This window comes from Hyaena hyaena, unplaced genomic scaffold, assembly GCF_003009895.1.
Source record: "Hyaena hyaena isolate Hyena2069 unplaced genomic scaffold, ASM300989v1 scaffold_5, whole genome shotgun sequence".
Taxonomy (NCBI): Eukaryota; Metazoa; Chordata; class Mammalia; order Carnivora; family Hyaenidae; genus Hyaena; species Hyaena hyaena.
This window is the reverse complement of record NW_024080637.1, coordinates 4,607,186-4,621,565: the sequence shown is the minus strand read 5'-3', so window position 1 is coordinate 4,621,565 and position 14,380 is coordinate 4,607,186. Positions and strand designations below refer to the sequence as shown.

Below are 14,380 nucleotides of genomic sequence, written 5' to 3'. Positions count from 1 at the left end.
TGCCATTCTCCGGGGAGCACCCTCCACTCTCCTTCTTTTAATGTGTAAAGGACTCCCTTGGGAGCTCCCCAAGCACACCTTATCAGGAGCCCTGCTTCTTATCTGCCTTTGGGGGACCCACTAGCTCCTCCCTCCTTGACAAAACCCCTTTAGAATACAAAAGCTCTTTAGAAGAGCCTGAGACAGAGCAGAGCCAGAGTCTCCCTGGGCAAACAGGCTTTCAGAGATGAAAGAGCAGCCAAGGGAGCTATGGCCACCATATTTCCCACTGGAAAGATGAGGAAGTGGTGCCCTGAGGTGAAGCTAGCCCAAAGAGCTCAGATAGCTCGCCTCCTACTGTACACAAACACCCTCACACATTTCAGGATTCCAACTCCTTCTTTAGTTGTGTTATGAGCTTTTATTTAAAAAGCACATTTAATACAAGTATAGTTTCGCAGATACAAGTTTTCACTTTGTATTCTACAAAAGTCTTTGAATATTATTCTCTTTACAAAATGGAACCTTACAAAAATACTGACACTTTAATGTTTTTATACAGTTTTCTCTAGTTGCAGTTATTTCTTTCATTATAAAACAATGTCTACCACAGAACTACGATATTTTAGTTGATATTAAAAAAAATTAACTCCATGCTTTTTTAAGCAGCTAATGTAAATAACACAGGTCGAGACACAATTTATAATCATAGTGGATGTAGCTAAAATTGTTTCAGAAATAATATCTTACATAGTTAACTTTTAATGTTTTATACATTATTTATATAATATTTATATATAAAAATCATAGCTTGCTAGAAGTGGAAATGAAAAGGACGGCTTCTGGAGTAAGGACGTACATGTGCTTGATCCATGTGGTTACATTTAGCCCTTAGAAAGGTCTGCATCCGTGATCTGAAAGTATTTCTTCCTTCCTCCTCTCCTCGAAGGTTCAGTAGAAAGGACCCCTGTCTACCGCCCAGCGTGGGACCTTGCCTGGAAGGACACTTACGGACAGAGGATGAGAAGAACTCTACGGAGATTGAACCCATGTGTTCTGCCCAGCAGAACCTACCAAGAACTGCCCTAGAGATCAACCCCAAGACAATAGTGCTTTACAGAGCTCCGCAAGAGCAGCCCCCACAGAGCGGCTCGTCGCTCCGAGATCTGGAAGGGCGGCCTCTCAGGCACGGGGCCATCTGCCGCTCTGGCTCATTCTGACTTTGAGTAGCCGCCGAAAGGTTGGTGAGTTTTTCACCTTGCCCCTTCGCTCCATCTCTTGTACGTAAGGCTGCTTCCCGTCAGCTGGCGGCAGAGCACGCCTTTGCTGGTGTCGGGACCCTCCCGGGAGATGCCCCCCCCCCCATGGGCACACAGCAAGGACTTCCAGGGAGAAAGCAGTGACCAAAGCTCACTATGACCAAGAGCGTGCAGGTGCCGGGTGACTGGTGAACACAACAGGGGCTTCCTGCAGCTGAAGTCCTCGCATCGCAGGATGATGCGGCCAAAGAAGACAAACGAGGGCCAGCACCCTCTATCTCTTTTGAAATTGTGCTATTTGTGAAACTCACTCATCCACAAAGAGTCTCCTAATTGCTAAAGTGAGGGGCCGTGGCTGCTGGCCTGTGGGCTGGGGGAGTGAGGGAGAAAGGCCTCAGGACTGGGAATCTGGATTCAGGATCTCATGGCCTCACTCGGCACACCTGCTCTGCCCTTATATTGAACAGAACAGAACCGAACTTCCCGAACCAAAGGCACAGCACAGATTAGAGTGGTGTGGACCGAGAGACACGAGACGGGAGCCCCCCCAGTGGCTGCTGTCTTGATTCAGTGCTACTTCTGGCATTGTGTGCTACAACATGAATTTGATCTTTTCTCACAGGCCTGGGGTTCCTCGAGTCACAAGTGTGACTGGCAGACTCTACTCAAATCATTTTAGTGTCTGTTCCAGAACAAGCCCGTGTTCACTAGAACATGAACACTTAGACCAATTGCACATCCAGGATTTCGGCACTTGGTGTTAGTTTCCTGTTGTTTCCACATAGGTGAATCCTACCTATTTTGGAAGGCCACAAAGTAAGACTTTTTTTTTTTCCTTTTTAAAATCAGTTGGGCAAAAAGTTTTTCCCTACATTCTACTGTCTGATGAGATTGGAGAGCAGCAAGAGCTTGCTGTCAGCAGTCATTTTATAAAACAGCTCAGGAGGTGGGCGGCAGCTACACCATGTTGTGGTGATTGTTCCTGTCGATAATGTCCACAGGCGAAAGGATGTCCTTCCGGAGAGCAGGGGGAGGCAGCGAGAGGGTCGTCTTGGTCTTGAAGAGGTCGGACACAAAGAAAACCTAGAAGCACAAAATCAGACATCCAAATTAATAACTGGCATCTAAGGTCTGGGGACAGGCAAAGGGAAGGTCATAGGGGTACATAATTTGGGAAAAGGGGACCCTGAACCATAGATCTCTGACGAGGAAAGGATCCTAGAGAGATTATATAGACACCAACTTGTGTTATATAGACAGGGAAACTGAAGTCCAGAGAAGGACAGTGACATGCTTCAGCTTGCACAGACATGCGGGGAGTAGAATTCTGCTCTCTGGACTCTCAGTCCAGTGCTTCATATCCAAAATGCTACTTCCTTCTTTCTCAAGGCAAATGAACAGCAATGAAAACTAAATTCCTACGTAAGGAAGCAAGTCATAATTAGTCACGCTCATTAATCTACGCTACTTTCCCTTTCCTCACAAAGAAATCTAGGGTGTAACCACAAGAGATCAGCCAACATGAATTCCTATCAGCAGGAGTGGAGAAGGAAGCCGTTGTGACCATGTTTTCCTGAAAGTCCGGATCTCAACAATTTGATGGGGGTGCAGAAGCTGGGGTTTTGTTGCTGAGGGAGTCAGCAACTAACCCGGAGGAGAGGTCAATGCAAAGTCCTATTGCTCTTTCCCAAAGTCCTTCCTCCTTGTGAGCACGAGACCTCACCCGGTCTTAGAATCTCTGAGGAACATTACGGACACCCAACTTGCAAAGGTACAATGATGGCTCAGGCGTAGCTCCTGTCTCGACTGGCTTCCGATGACGGATCCAAGAACCTGATGAGTTAGTGGAGTACAGAAAATCTATGCTTCGTATTACATGGCTAAATAAATACACAGACACCCACTTAGGCCATTCAGCAATAGGACTTTGTATTGAGTAACCATAAGAGGTAGTTATCGGTCGTGTTATTTAATTGGAAACACATGGCAGAGTTTTGAAATGGAGACTAGAGCACCTCCAAATTTCCTGTGCCTAGCAGTTTTCTGGAGTGGAAATCCTTGTCCTGCCACAGGTCACGCACTCACCAATAACGATGGCACTGTGACTTCATTTTGGACACGGTAGAGGCTAAAGAGCTATTTTTCTTTCTTTCTTTCTTTCTTTCTTTCTTTCTTTCTTTCTTTCTTTCTTTCTTTCTTTCTTTCTTTCTTTCTTTCTTTCTTTCCTTCCTTCCTTCCTTCCTTCCTTCCTTCCTTCCTTTCTTTCTTTCTTTCTTTCTTTTTTATTTGAGAGAGAGAATGAGCTGAGGAGAGGAGCAGAGGAAGACAGAGAAAACCCCAACCAAGCTCCACACTCAGTGTGGAGCCAGATGTGGGGCTCGATCCTCTGACCCTTGGATCATGCATCAAGGATCCACGGATCGCTCCGTGGACCACCTGTTGAACCAACTCCCATAATGTCCTTTCTGTAGTCAGACAGCAATCAACCAAGTGGCTCAGAAAGCACAGCCAGAAACCGGGGGTGCTGATTACCCATGAGATCAAGGGACCAGAAACAGAAAACAGAGACTTACCGGCCGCTACAAAACCCTGACACCTTTTGAATTTTGTAGCCATTCTATACATCACCTACTCAAAGGTTTGATTATTAATTATTTATAAAAAAGCAATAAATAAGAAAAGATGGCTGGGATGTTTCTGTGCTATTATCAGAAAGTGAAATCTTGCCAAGAAACGTTAACATTTTAATACATTTACAGTCCAAGTGTTATAGTATGTACCATTTTGCAAATAAAAAAAATTAAGACTTCTGTCCCTTTTCTTTTCCAAGGATGTGTGAACAGTGAGGACTCCTGGCTCCTAGCCAGGGCCAAACCTGAGAACCAGGAAAGGAAAGATGTGTACCCAACCCTGCCAGGAGGTACTAGGCCCCCTGGCTGGGAATCCTTTACATGTGGTCAGAGAAGGGACTTTCAAGTGCTTCCTATATAAGGAAATACTGACGACCATGACTGAAGTTAAATGTGGAAGTAATTACACTTTTCAACCCTTCTCTAACAGGTGCAGAGCCAGTATCCCCATCTCTACCTGAAAATTACCCTCTCCTTCCATCTTTACTTTGTTTTAGAGGAAGGCTTCAATCACGCCCTCCATGGCTGGCTCTCAATTGCACTTATTCCTGCCCAGCAGGCGTCCGCAGCAAATAAGGGCTCTCCTTGCTCTTATTTCTTAAAGATCTTTCTCCCAGCTTCATCCCACCTGCCAAAGGCAAATGTAGCATGGGATGAACCCCTATCTGCCAAGAAACATCTTCCCTTAGAGTATGTGACACCACCTTAATCTACTGGCTTATTTCCCAGGTTAATTTGTTGAGCTCATTATCTACTGCATATTAGAGTTTCCGTTTCCCAGCTGCAAGAAGGGATAATATGGAAGTTAAAGGCAAGAATGTACTTGAGGAGACTTAAACCTGTGTCTGGTACACAGTTCAATAAAAGACATTCCCCTCTGCAAGGCTCTGAGTCCCAAAGTAATGACCTAATGGTCTACTGTAAGCCTCCCAAGTCTTGCTTGTCAGCCTGTCCTTCTAGATGGGAGGCTTCTCGGGGATGGAACTGTGGCCCTAATGATCACCCACAACACCTACATCACCCACAACATTTAGCACTGAGCCTTGTCCACATGAGGAGCTCAATATATGTTTGTTGTTGAGGGGGTGCCTGGGTGGCTCAGTCGGTTAAGCATCTGACTCTTGATCTCAGCTCAAGGTCATGATCTCATAGTTCATTGGGTTTGAGCCCTATGTCCATGCTTGGGGTTCTGTCTGTCTCTTTCCCTCTCTCTGTCCCTCCCCTGCTCGTTCTCTTTCTCTCTCTCTCAAAATAAATAAACTTAAAAAAAATTCTTGTTGAATTTCTAAACTCCTCTCTACTGGAAGCAAGCACTCTGGCCTTGGGTCTTATCAGCATACACAAATCCCCCAGACTTTGGGCGAACCACACACTAGTACACTGCATATACGTGGCCAGGCGGCAAGATGAAAAGTTGAGTCAGGTCCAGCAGAACCCCCCCCTTTAAGCTGCATTTCACTTTCAGCGTGGCTTGAGCTTACACAAACACTTTTTTGGGATCATGAAACTCGATCCTGTTTGATCCAGGACTCAAAAAGGGTTCGGTCTTTCTAACACTTGAACAGCAGAGCACAAAAAGGACTAGCAGAAGTGAAAACCTTGCTCCGAGCAGTTCCATTTCCTGCAGAAGGTGATCTCCACCCAAAAAGAAAACGCAGAGGCAAAGGCGGGGAAGGGTCTATACAAATTAGGTAGCTATCTCATGTCCAGGGAACCACTCCCAGCCCACAGCCCCACTTCCACACATCTCTGCTGTGAGAAGAGAGCACAAGAGATAATAAACACAGTGTCCGTGAGAGCCGGAAATCTATGCCCTAGGCACCAAGAAAAGTTCTTGTTTAAACCGCCCTGAGCTTTTGCTTTCAATTCCATCTCTCCGATTCTTTGAGTTTTATAAAGTAATTTTTTTTTAATGCAACCAGTAACGCGTATTGAACATCTGCTCTGTGACAAGCCCTGAGATTATAAAGATAAAGATACCTAGGAGTCCTTTGCCCTCCGAAAGCTCACAGGGCAATAAGGGAGAGATCCAAGCAAATAGGTAGCTACAAGATAGTGTTTTAAAGATCATGATAGAGGGGAGCCAGGGGGGTTGAAGAAGCAGCTAACCCAGACTGAAGTGGAGGGTGGGGGGGGGTTTAGAAGGCTTCCCCCAAAGGAGGTGTATTCGAGCTTAGCTCAGTAGGAGTTCACCAGGTGGTGAATGCCAGGAATGTTGTTCTAGGCAGAGAAGCAACGCATGCAAAGGCACAGGAGTAAGAGAGAACAGCATGTTCAGGACTGCAGGGAGCTCTCAGCATGGCTGGGGCCGCGCAGCCAGTAAGGCTGGAAAGGAGAGGGCCTGAGAAGGTCCTGAGAAGCCTCCTAGGACATGTTAAGGAATTCGGACCTTATCCTCTTGGCTTTAGGAGACACTGTCAAGGCTGTAGCAGGGAAGTAGCATGTTAAGAAGACTGTATCTAAGATGCAGAAGGAGTCAGAAGGGGAATGGAGAACCCGAAGGCAAGTGTACCAAGTCAGGACCCGCAGAATCCAGGACAGGAGGAGTCCCTCACTGTCACCAAGCCGTGAAGATGAAGAAGAGACAGATTTCTGGAATGTGGAAAGCAGACTGCAGTGGATAGAGTTGACAGAATGGGTATATATGTGTGTAGGTGGACAGGTGTGCAGGGAAGGCAATGCTTTCCTTTCTAATTCTGCATTTCACTCTAGAAATCTTTGCCCTTATTCCCCCCAGAACTCTTAAGGCTTGGGTAACTGTGCCAGGGGAAAAAAATCTAGCTCTGGTTTTCTCTGCCTTCTAATATTTGGGGTCCCTCTGATAGTACCTTGGGGAAGTGGTTCTGGCCTTCATCTGAGTCAAAATGACAGGCTATTCTATGACCTGAGTGTGCAAGATGCCTTGATGGACCCAAGCCCTCAGGACAGTGGAGTCCTTCACTACAAACAAGGCAACCCCAGGCTGAGGAACCCCATTCACTCTAAAGAGGAGGTAAGAAGCGTACAGGGAGCCGCCATCCTCACCCTACCACTGCGTCACCCTCTCCCCCTCCCCATTCAGCACGTGCAGCACTGGCAAAGAGCTCTGCCCACAAGAGCAAGAGACTTGTCTTCAAATCCAACCTTTGCCATTTTCAGTAAAATCCCTAAATGAGGGACACAGTACCCACCTCAGAGGGTTACTCTAAGGATGTGATGTAGCAAAAGGCACAAGTGTGACAATGTGCCACCAGTGAAAGGTTAATAAATGGGAGCCATGGTCACTGGCTCATGAGTTCAGTGCCTACCTACACATCATTTCTCTGCCCCTGCCCCTTGTGCAGGAAGACAAAAAACAAGAGAAGGAACTAGAAAAAAGGAAAAGGAGAGCGAGGGGGGGGGGGTGGCGGGGAAGGGAGAAGGATGATTAAGAATATAAGTCAATAGGTGAAAAGTCAAGCCAGACAGGAAGATCATACGCAGGTAGGAGTTTTCCACAGGACAGATAGAATCTGATCTCAAAGTCCTATAATTTCTGAGGCTATTTTGGGGAATGAGTCAGCACAATCAAGAAGGAAGATGCCTTTGATGTCCTGTTGCCAGCACTCGCTGGCCCCAGAGATGCCAGCCCCCTGGAGCAGAGGCGGTCCAGCCCTGCTGGGTACCGCCTGGCTGGAGCTCAGTAAGAACCAAGCCAGCCAGAAAGAAGTCTGGTCGGTAGCCAGGTCTCCACTCCCATTTGGCTGCAAATGGCCACGTCAGCAAATTCTGAGGGTCACTTCCTTAAGGGTAGATTATGACAACAAAACTGTTCTTTAAACGTTTCTGGAGTCCTTGAGTGTTTCAACTCCCTGAAAATGGGAATCACCTCTTCATACATCGAGGATTTTTATAAGCCCCTATTGAGCTTAGATGCCAGCCCAGTGGAGATAAATATTAAAGGAAAAGAGTGTTGGAATCTTACAACCAGAAGAAAATGGAGGGTTGTCTATTCTGGTATTTCTCCAAGTGTAATCCTCAGATGATCTATTTCAGAATCAGCTGGCTGCCTCTTGAAAAAGCAGATTCCTGGGCCCACCCAAGACCTACGGGAAGTGTGGTCTGGAATCTGTATTTAAAAACCCCTATTTTAGTCTGTTATACAGAATAAAGTTAGGAGAACCATCAGTGAGCACCCTATGGAGATAGGTCTCACTAGATCTGCCTTTTAATGGCTGCACATCTTGCAATTGCTTTGAGAGCAGCTCCTCTGTGCACTGGGTTTCAGGATACCTTCCTGGAATTGTCTGTATTTTCTCTTTGCTACCCACACTCAACTCTTTTAAGTTTATTTATTTTGAGAGAGACAGTGTGAACAGGGAAGGGGCGAGAGAGAAAAGGGGAGAGAGAATCCCACGCAGGCTTCATGCTGTCAGTGGAGAGCCTGACACAGGGCTCAATCTCACAACTGTGAGATCATGCCCTGAGCCACAACCAACACTGACGGGACACTCACCTGACTGAGCCACCCAGGGGGCCCCTACCCACATTCAACTTTCAATGACCTTCCATCTTAGCACTAGGCATAGGCTTCAAGGCGTAATGCTATGCCACATTTCCGCTTTAGACTGTGGGCTGTTCAAGTGCATGAGCTACTCAGAGCCCAGCAACCGTAGGCCTCAACAAATTCTAATTTATCCCCATGTGAGGATATAGTCCATGTGCTGCTCCTCTTTTTTTTTTTTTTTTAAGATTTTATTTTTAAGTAATCTCCACACCCAATGTGGGGCTCAAACCCACAACCCCGAGATCAAGAGTCTGATACTCCACTGACTGAGCCAGCCAGGCGCCCCTGTGCTGTTCCTTTTGCAGACACCCCCAGGCCTTGGCTTCAGGGTTTCCTTTTGGCATCCTGCTCTACCATAATAAACAATCTCATAGATTAAGGAATCATTTTCTTTGCAGGAGAAAACCTTGGGACCTGGCTCACCCTCGTGCCCCAAGTATAGTAAGTGCTGTCTAAGGAAAGGCCATCTTTGGCGGCCCTGTCTTTTGACTCAATGAGAGTTACTCAATTGCAATCATCACTTTCTGACCTCAGAAAAGGGCTTTCAGTGGCTTTTGACACCGGGAACTTGCCAGGGTCTCTGTTGAATGGTTTCCTGGTATATCTGAGAGGGAACGTGATGGGGTGGAGTCACACTAGGAGTCAGGCAGCAGGATCTGGTACCAAAATTGCTCCTGCTGTGTGACCTCGGACTAAGTCACACTCTGGTTGGGGCTTGAATTTATACCAGATGAAGAGGTTTGTAACTTCAGATGACGGATCTTCTCTGTATTTGTATGCAAGCACTATTTAAAAATTCTCCTTCCCATAGTTATTGTCAGGCTTCAGTGGGAGAATTCACGTGAAAACACTTCTGACCGATGTCAAGCTATTCAAATCCTATCTCAGTTACCATCATTCATGGCCATCACTGCTACTGAGGGACATGGGGGAAGTCAGTCCCACAAAAGCAAGGAAGGTTTGGAACAGAAGAGCAGAGTTGGGGCAATTCTGGAGGAGAACAGGGATCTGCGCCTGCCTAGGGCCCTTCCGGGAAGGCACTTCTAGGCTATGACAAAGGAGGGTTTCTGGGAAGGAGGGTCACAGCGCCAAGCTCAGTTAGTCGGGTGCTAGACCTACCAGTATCCGGGTTCCAGGAACATGATGCTCACGGATGACAGAGGCTGGGAAAAAGGCAGGGGCCCCTACATCCAGAAGTCCTACATTTTGAAGCTTTCTAGGATCAGAAGACACACTGGGTTTCCATGTTCTCACCCACCCCCATGTCTCTGCAACTTTCCTTCTGTGTAAGATGCCTTTCCTTCCCTTTTGTAGCTCGTAAAAAATACGTCCACTCATCAGGCCTCCATCTCCTCTAGGAATTCTTTCTGGCCTTCCAATGCCCTCAGAAAGAACTAACCATCCCTTCTCTTATGTTCCCCCCCCTCCCCCCGGCTCTTTGTCCCCACTATATCAGTGTTTTTCAAGCCACATGTCACAAGTCCTTAGAAAGTTACAAAATCCATTTACTGGGTGGTCACTACCAGCAGTTTTAAAGGTTGCATGAAAATTAGAATGTACCACACACAGTAAGGGTAAGTCTTATTTTGAGAAATGTTCCAGTTATGTGTGGGTGCTTCTATTGGGTTATAATGGAAAATATAAAGTTTATTTATTTATTTTGAGAGAGAGAGAGAGAGAGAGAGAGAGACACCCAAGCAGGCTGCAGGCTCTGTGCTGCTTGCACAGAGTCCAACACGGGCTCTATCTCACCAATCATGAGATCATGACCTGAACCAAAATCCAGAGTCAGATGCCTAACCAGTCGAGCCACCCAGGTGGCCTGGAAAATGTATTTATTATTATGGATCATGGTCAAGTCTGGGGAAGCTCCTGCACTAAAACTCTTTTAGGGCCAACTCTTTTTAGCTCCAAATCTTTAAAACAAAGTTTAGTACTTCCCCCATGATACACATGAAATTGATATGTTGCATGTGGCAAGCATGAGCATCTTTTATTTGTTGATTCCTCAATCCAAAGATGGTGGGATGTATTATCATCCCCACGCCCCACGATGGGGAAAAGTGGGTGAGAAGAAGTGACATGCCAATATGCCTAATTAGCAGGTGGCTAGTGGGACTCCCTTAGGAGTCTCTGACTCATCACTCATCTCATTCATCTCAGCAGTGGAATGAGAAAAGAGGAAAAGATTCTAGAAGGACACTGCAGAGGATGGAGGATACATTCATCATCTGTTGGGACCAAGTTTGTCTCCAGACCTTGTTTCCTTCTCTTTTCCAAATCCACAGTCCTGACACCCTCACCCTCTGCAAAGTGGGGGCCCTGAGGAGACAAGGTCAGCCCCAGGGCCTCCTGGGCAAAGAACTAGACTTTTGCAGGGCCGGAAAAGACTTGCAAGGTCATTTCATCTACATTCCTGTGCCCAGGCAACAGTGCAGTCAATTCAGTGGAATAGATGGGAATCTTCCATTCGAGAAGGAAGAGATCTCACATAAACCAAGCATGTTTAGAGTTCATGGTTTTAGTCCTATGAGAGAGAACTGAGAGCCAGGATCTGGTCCCAACTTTGCCACTGTGTGTCCTTCGGTGTGTCACACTCTCTCTGCACCCGTTTCCTCTCGAGGGGTGTCATCACCAAGTTCTTCACACTTGCGTTCTTGCTGGTCTCTTCTCCCAAGGTCACCGCACTGGGACAGAGACAAAGAACGCCCTCTCCCTTCCCTACATCCTGGAGGAAGACAGCAGCACACAAAAGAGTGACTGCTAGCTGAGCTATACCCCCGGGGAAGAGGAAAACCAGGAAAGGCTCTGCTGTGTGTTTATGACATTCGAGAACAGCTGCTTCCTCTGCTGAATCCACAGCAATGGCGGCCTGGCCCTGCCCTGACCCATCCCAGGGCCCCATCATTTGCCATCTGCTAGTGGGTCAGCGAGGAGGTGACCAGATAGGCAAGTTGTCACCAGACAGGAAATGAACTGATGTTTGTCACTTCGTCGGAGTCCCTGGGTTACTCCAGGGGGTGGGTCTGCTGAGCCCAGCTGCAGGGCTCATATCTTGATAGGGCTGACTGTGTGTGTGTGTGTGTGGGCGTGTGTGTGTGTGTGTGTGTGTGTGTGTGTGTGTGTGTGTAGGCAGGAGGAACACTGCGAAGGTCAGTATGTGCCTGTGTTTGCATTGGCTTGCCTGTCTGTTTCTCTGGTTCTGAGCGGTGAGGACGGACGTCTATGTGTCTGGGTACTGCTGGGTCTGTCCATTTGCCTCTTGGTGTCTCTATCTCAGCCACACGTGTGAAGACTACGTCAGTGCCCGGGCCTATCTGACCCCACGTGCCCCTATCTTCATGTTTGGTCCATGATGCCACCTAGGTTTTTCTGTTTGTGGTGAGTGCCATCATCTTCCCTCTCTGGAAAGGTTAAACCAGTGACCAGTGGGGAAGGAAATCGAATCTGCTCCTGCTTGGCATGTGGTTTCTGTCTAGACACATCTGCTTGCTGTGACAAGATTTACTCTCAACAGACCTGGGTAAAAGCACTAAGCTGTCAGGGCCTGTTGCCCAAGGCTCTGCCGTGACTCAGCCAACATCCTAGGGTGATGCACAGCACCCACTGGGACTTAAAGACAAGTCCCAGTCCCCCCAAACTGGCCATCTTCGTGGGCAATGCAGGAAGACGGTTCCATCTGAGAAGGCAGGTAGTTTAGTTACTACAAAGTCGGCTGTGTCTCTGAACCTCTGTGGGAGAAGGTTCCAGAGCTACCAGGACTCCAAGGTCCATTCACAGGATGAGGAAACGAGGCTCAGAGGGGAAGTATCTCGCCTGAGGTCACAAGTTCACTCCTCACATGCACTCTTTCAATGCTAACCAAGCACCCAGCATGCCAGGCACTGCCCTAAGGCCTGAGAATGACGAAGAACCGGAAGGTGAAGCCATAGCATTCTGCTACCAAGGCACTGGCGGCCTGGTTCGGGAGACAGACATTTGAGCAGGCAGCTTCTACCAAACCAGGAGGAAGGCCACAGCAGAAAACCATGAAAAGTGCCATGGGAACAAGAGGAGAAAGTCAGACAACCCTGTCTTCGAGGAAGACGGAGGGAAAAGCGTGGTAGACTAAACAATGCCCCCCAAAGACGTCCGTGTCCTAATCCCTGCAACCTGCAAACATGTTCCCTTCTGTGGCCAAGCCAACTTTGCAGATGGGAGGAAGCTGAAGGCCTCGAGATGGGGAGATTCCCCTGGTTACCAGGCAGACTCAGTGGAATCGTCAGAGCCCTCAGAAGACAGAGGCAGGAGAATCAGAATCACAGAGGGAGACACAGTGACAGAAGCAGAAGCTAGAGAGAAGGAAAGAAAGACCTGAAGAGGGAGGAAGGAAGGGGTCAGGGGCTAAAGAACGCAGGCAACTTCCAGAAGGAACGCAGCCCACCAACACCTTGATCTTAACCCAGCGAGACATATTTTGTAATTCCAAACTCAAGAACGACCAGAGAATAAATTTGTGTGGTGTGTGCTGTTCCGTCTCGGGTTAACTCTGGCTGGCCTTCAGCCCCAGTGACCATCCTTCCTTGCCAAGTGCAGAGGGCACGGCTTTCGAGTCAGGGAGCACCCAGGAGCAGCCGTCGACCGTGGGTAAAGGATCCGGAATGGTGTCGGCACAGAGTAGGGGCTTTATAAATGCTCGTATCCAACTTCCTCTCCTGAGCTAGTCAGCCAGAGCTAAACAGGACAAAAGTCAGACACCTCGTTTCCCTTCTTGAAAATAAACCCTGGCTCTTCCAGAGACCATCTCATTGCCCATGGAGAGTGCTCTAGGGTATGAAAGAGGCAGGCTATGATGGATCTCCGTACTTTTTAAAACTGGGGGTGCAGGAGACCCTAACTAGGATGGCACACAGAAGGGAACACAGTAGGCCACAGTCAGCAAAGGGTTACCCCCTCCTGCGAACACCCATCTCCTGCTGTCACTTCACATTAAAGGGCCAGGCATCAGAGACTGAGCTGGCCAGTAACCGCTGCTCTCATTAACGGTTTGCTCCCCCAATTTCTCTCCCTTCTGCCCTTCACTCAAAAAAAAGAAGAAGAAAGAAAGTAATGAAGAAAGCCATCAAAACGGGCAGGTTCTTAGGCCAGGATTCCCATGCTGAAGCTGACAAGCAGCTCAGACCCAACTTTCTCTGTGGTGCCCACTCTGATCGCCCCGACTCCCTGCCCCCTTCCTTCCCCCTGCGCCCTGCCCCAGCCTGCAGCCCAAGCACCCTGTCGCATCTCCAGGACAGCCGCGTGCTGTGTTCTCACTCGTGTGCTGGCCTGGCAGTGGGAGCAAGGAGACTGTGATCTCCTGGAAGCAAGGGCCCTGCCTTATTCATCCCTCTGCCTTCAGCACAGCAGCCCTGTAGTGCTTTCCAGGAAGAGGGCACCCACTGATTCTAGCTTTCTGTGGGTTAAAATACACACGTTTCCTTACTCTGAGCCAGACTCCCTGAGAGGCCCTGGGGAAGCAGGGAGAGCAATCAGCATGTCACCTATGGTCCCTATCCCTGGGGAACTTTACATTCTAAGGGGACACACACATCTGCAATTTCAGCACAGGGTGATGACACACGCCATCACAGGGCGACTGGGAGAGGTGATCGTAGGGAGGCAAGGGCAGCAGCCAGGTTTAGAAATGAAGAAAGGCCAAGGGTTGGTCCAGATCTCTACTGTTTAGGAGTCTTACTGTGAGTGGCAAGGATTATACTGACAATACAACCCTCATGAGTGATGCTTAAACATCCAGCTATGACTGTGCTCTGAGATTCCCACTGGCCTGGCATGAGGTCCCCTGAGTGGGGCCCAGGAAGGCACGGTGTCAGAGCAGGTGCACCACTGTGAATGAGCCCCTCACAACTTTTAGCAGGCAAGAAAAACAGAGATTCCTGAGGAGACAGAGGCTCAGAGAGTTGGGAGGCCTTATGCACATTCCCAGTCAGGGATAAAGTATGGGAAACAGG

At 48.1% G+C, this 14,380-nt stretch overlaps 1 protein-coding gene across 2 annotated transcripts in view; it reads right to left on the bottom strand.

Annotated features, from left to right (window-relative positions):
- Window positions 1–367: 367 nt before the first annotated feature.
- The window catches only part of PLPP3 (phospholipid phosphatase 3), an 84,501-nt gene continuing 70,488 nt past the window's right edge, over window positions 368–14,380 (bottom strand). For both annotated transcript variants that reach the window (XM_039237935.1, XM_039237945.1), the window contains exon 6: window positions 368–2,321. In XM_039237935.1, the coding sequence (XP_039093866.1) occupies window positions 2,196–2,321 (126 nt within the window). In that variant the 3' untranslated portion in view covers window positions 368–2,195. The remainder of the gene's footprint in view (window positions 2,322–14,380) is intronic.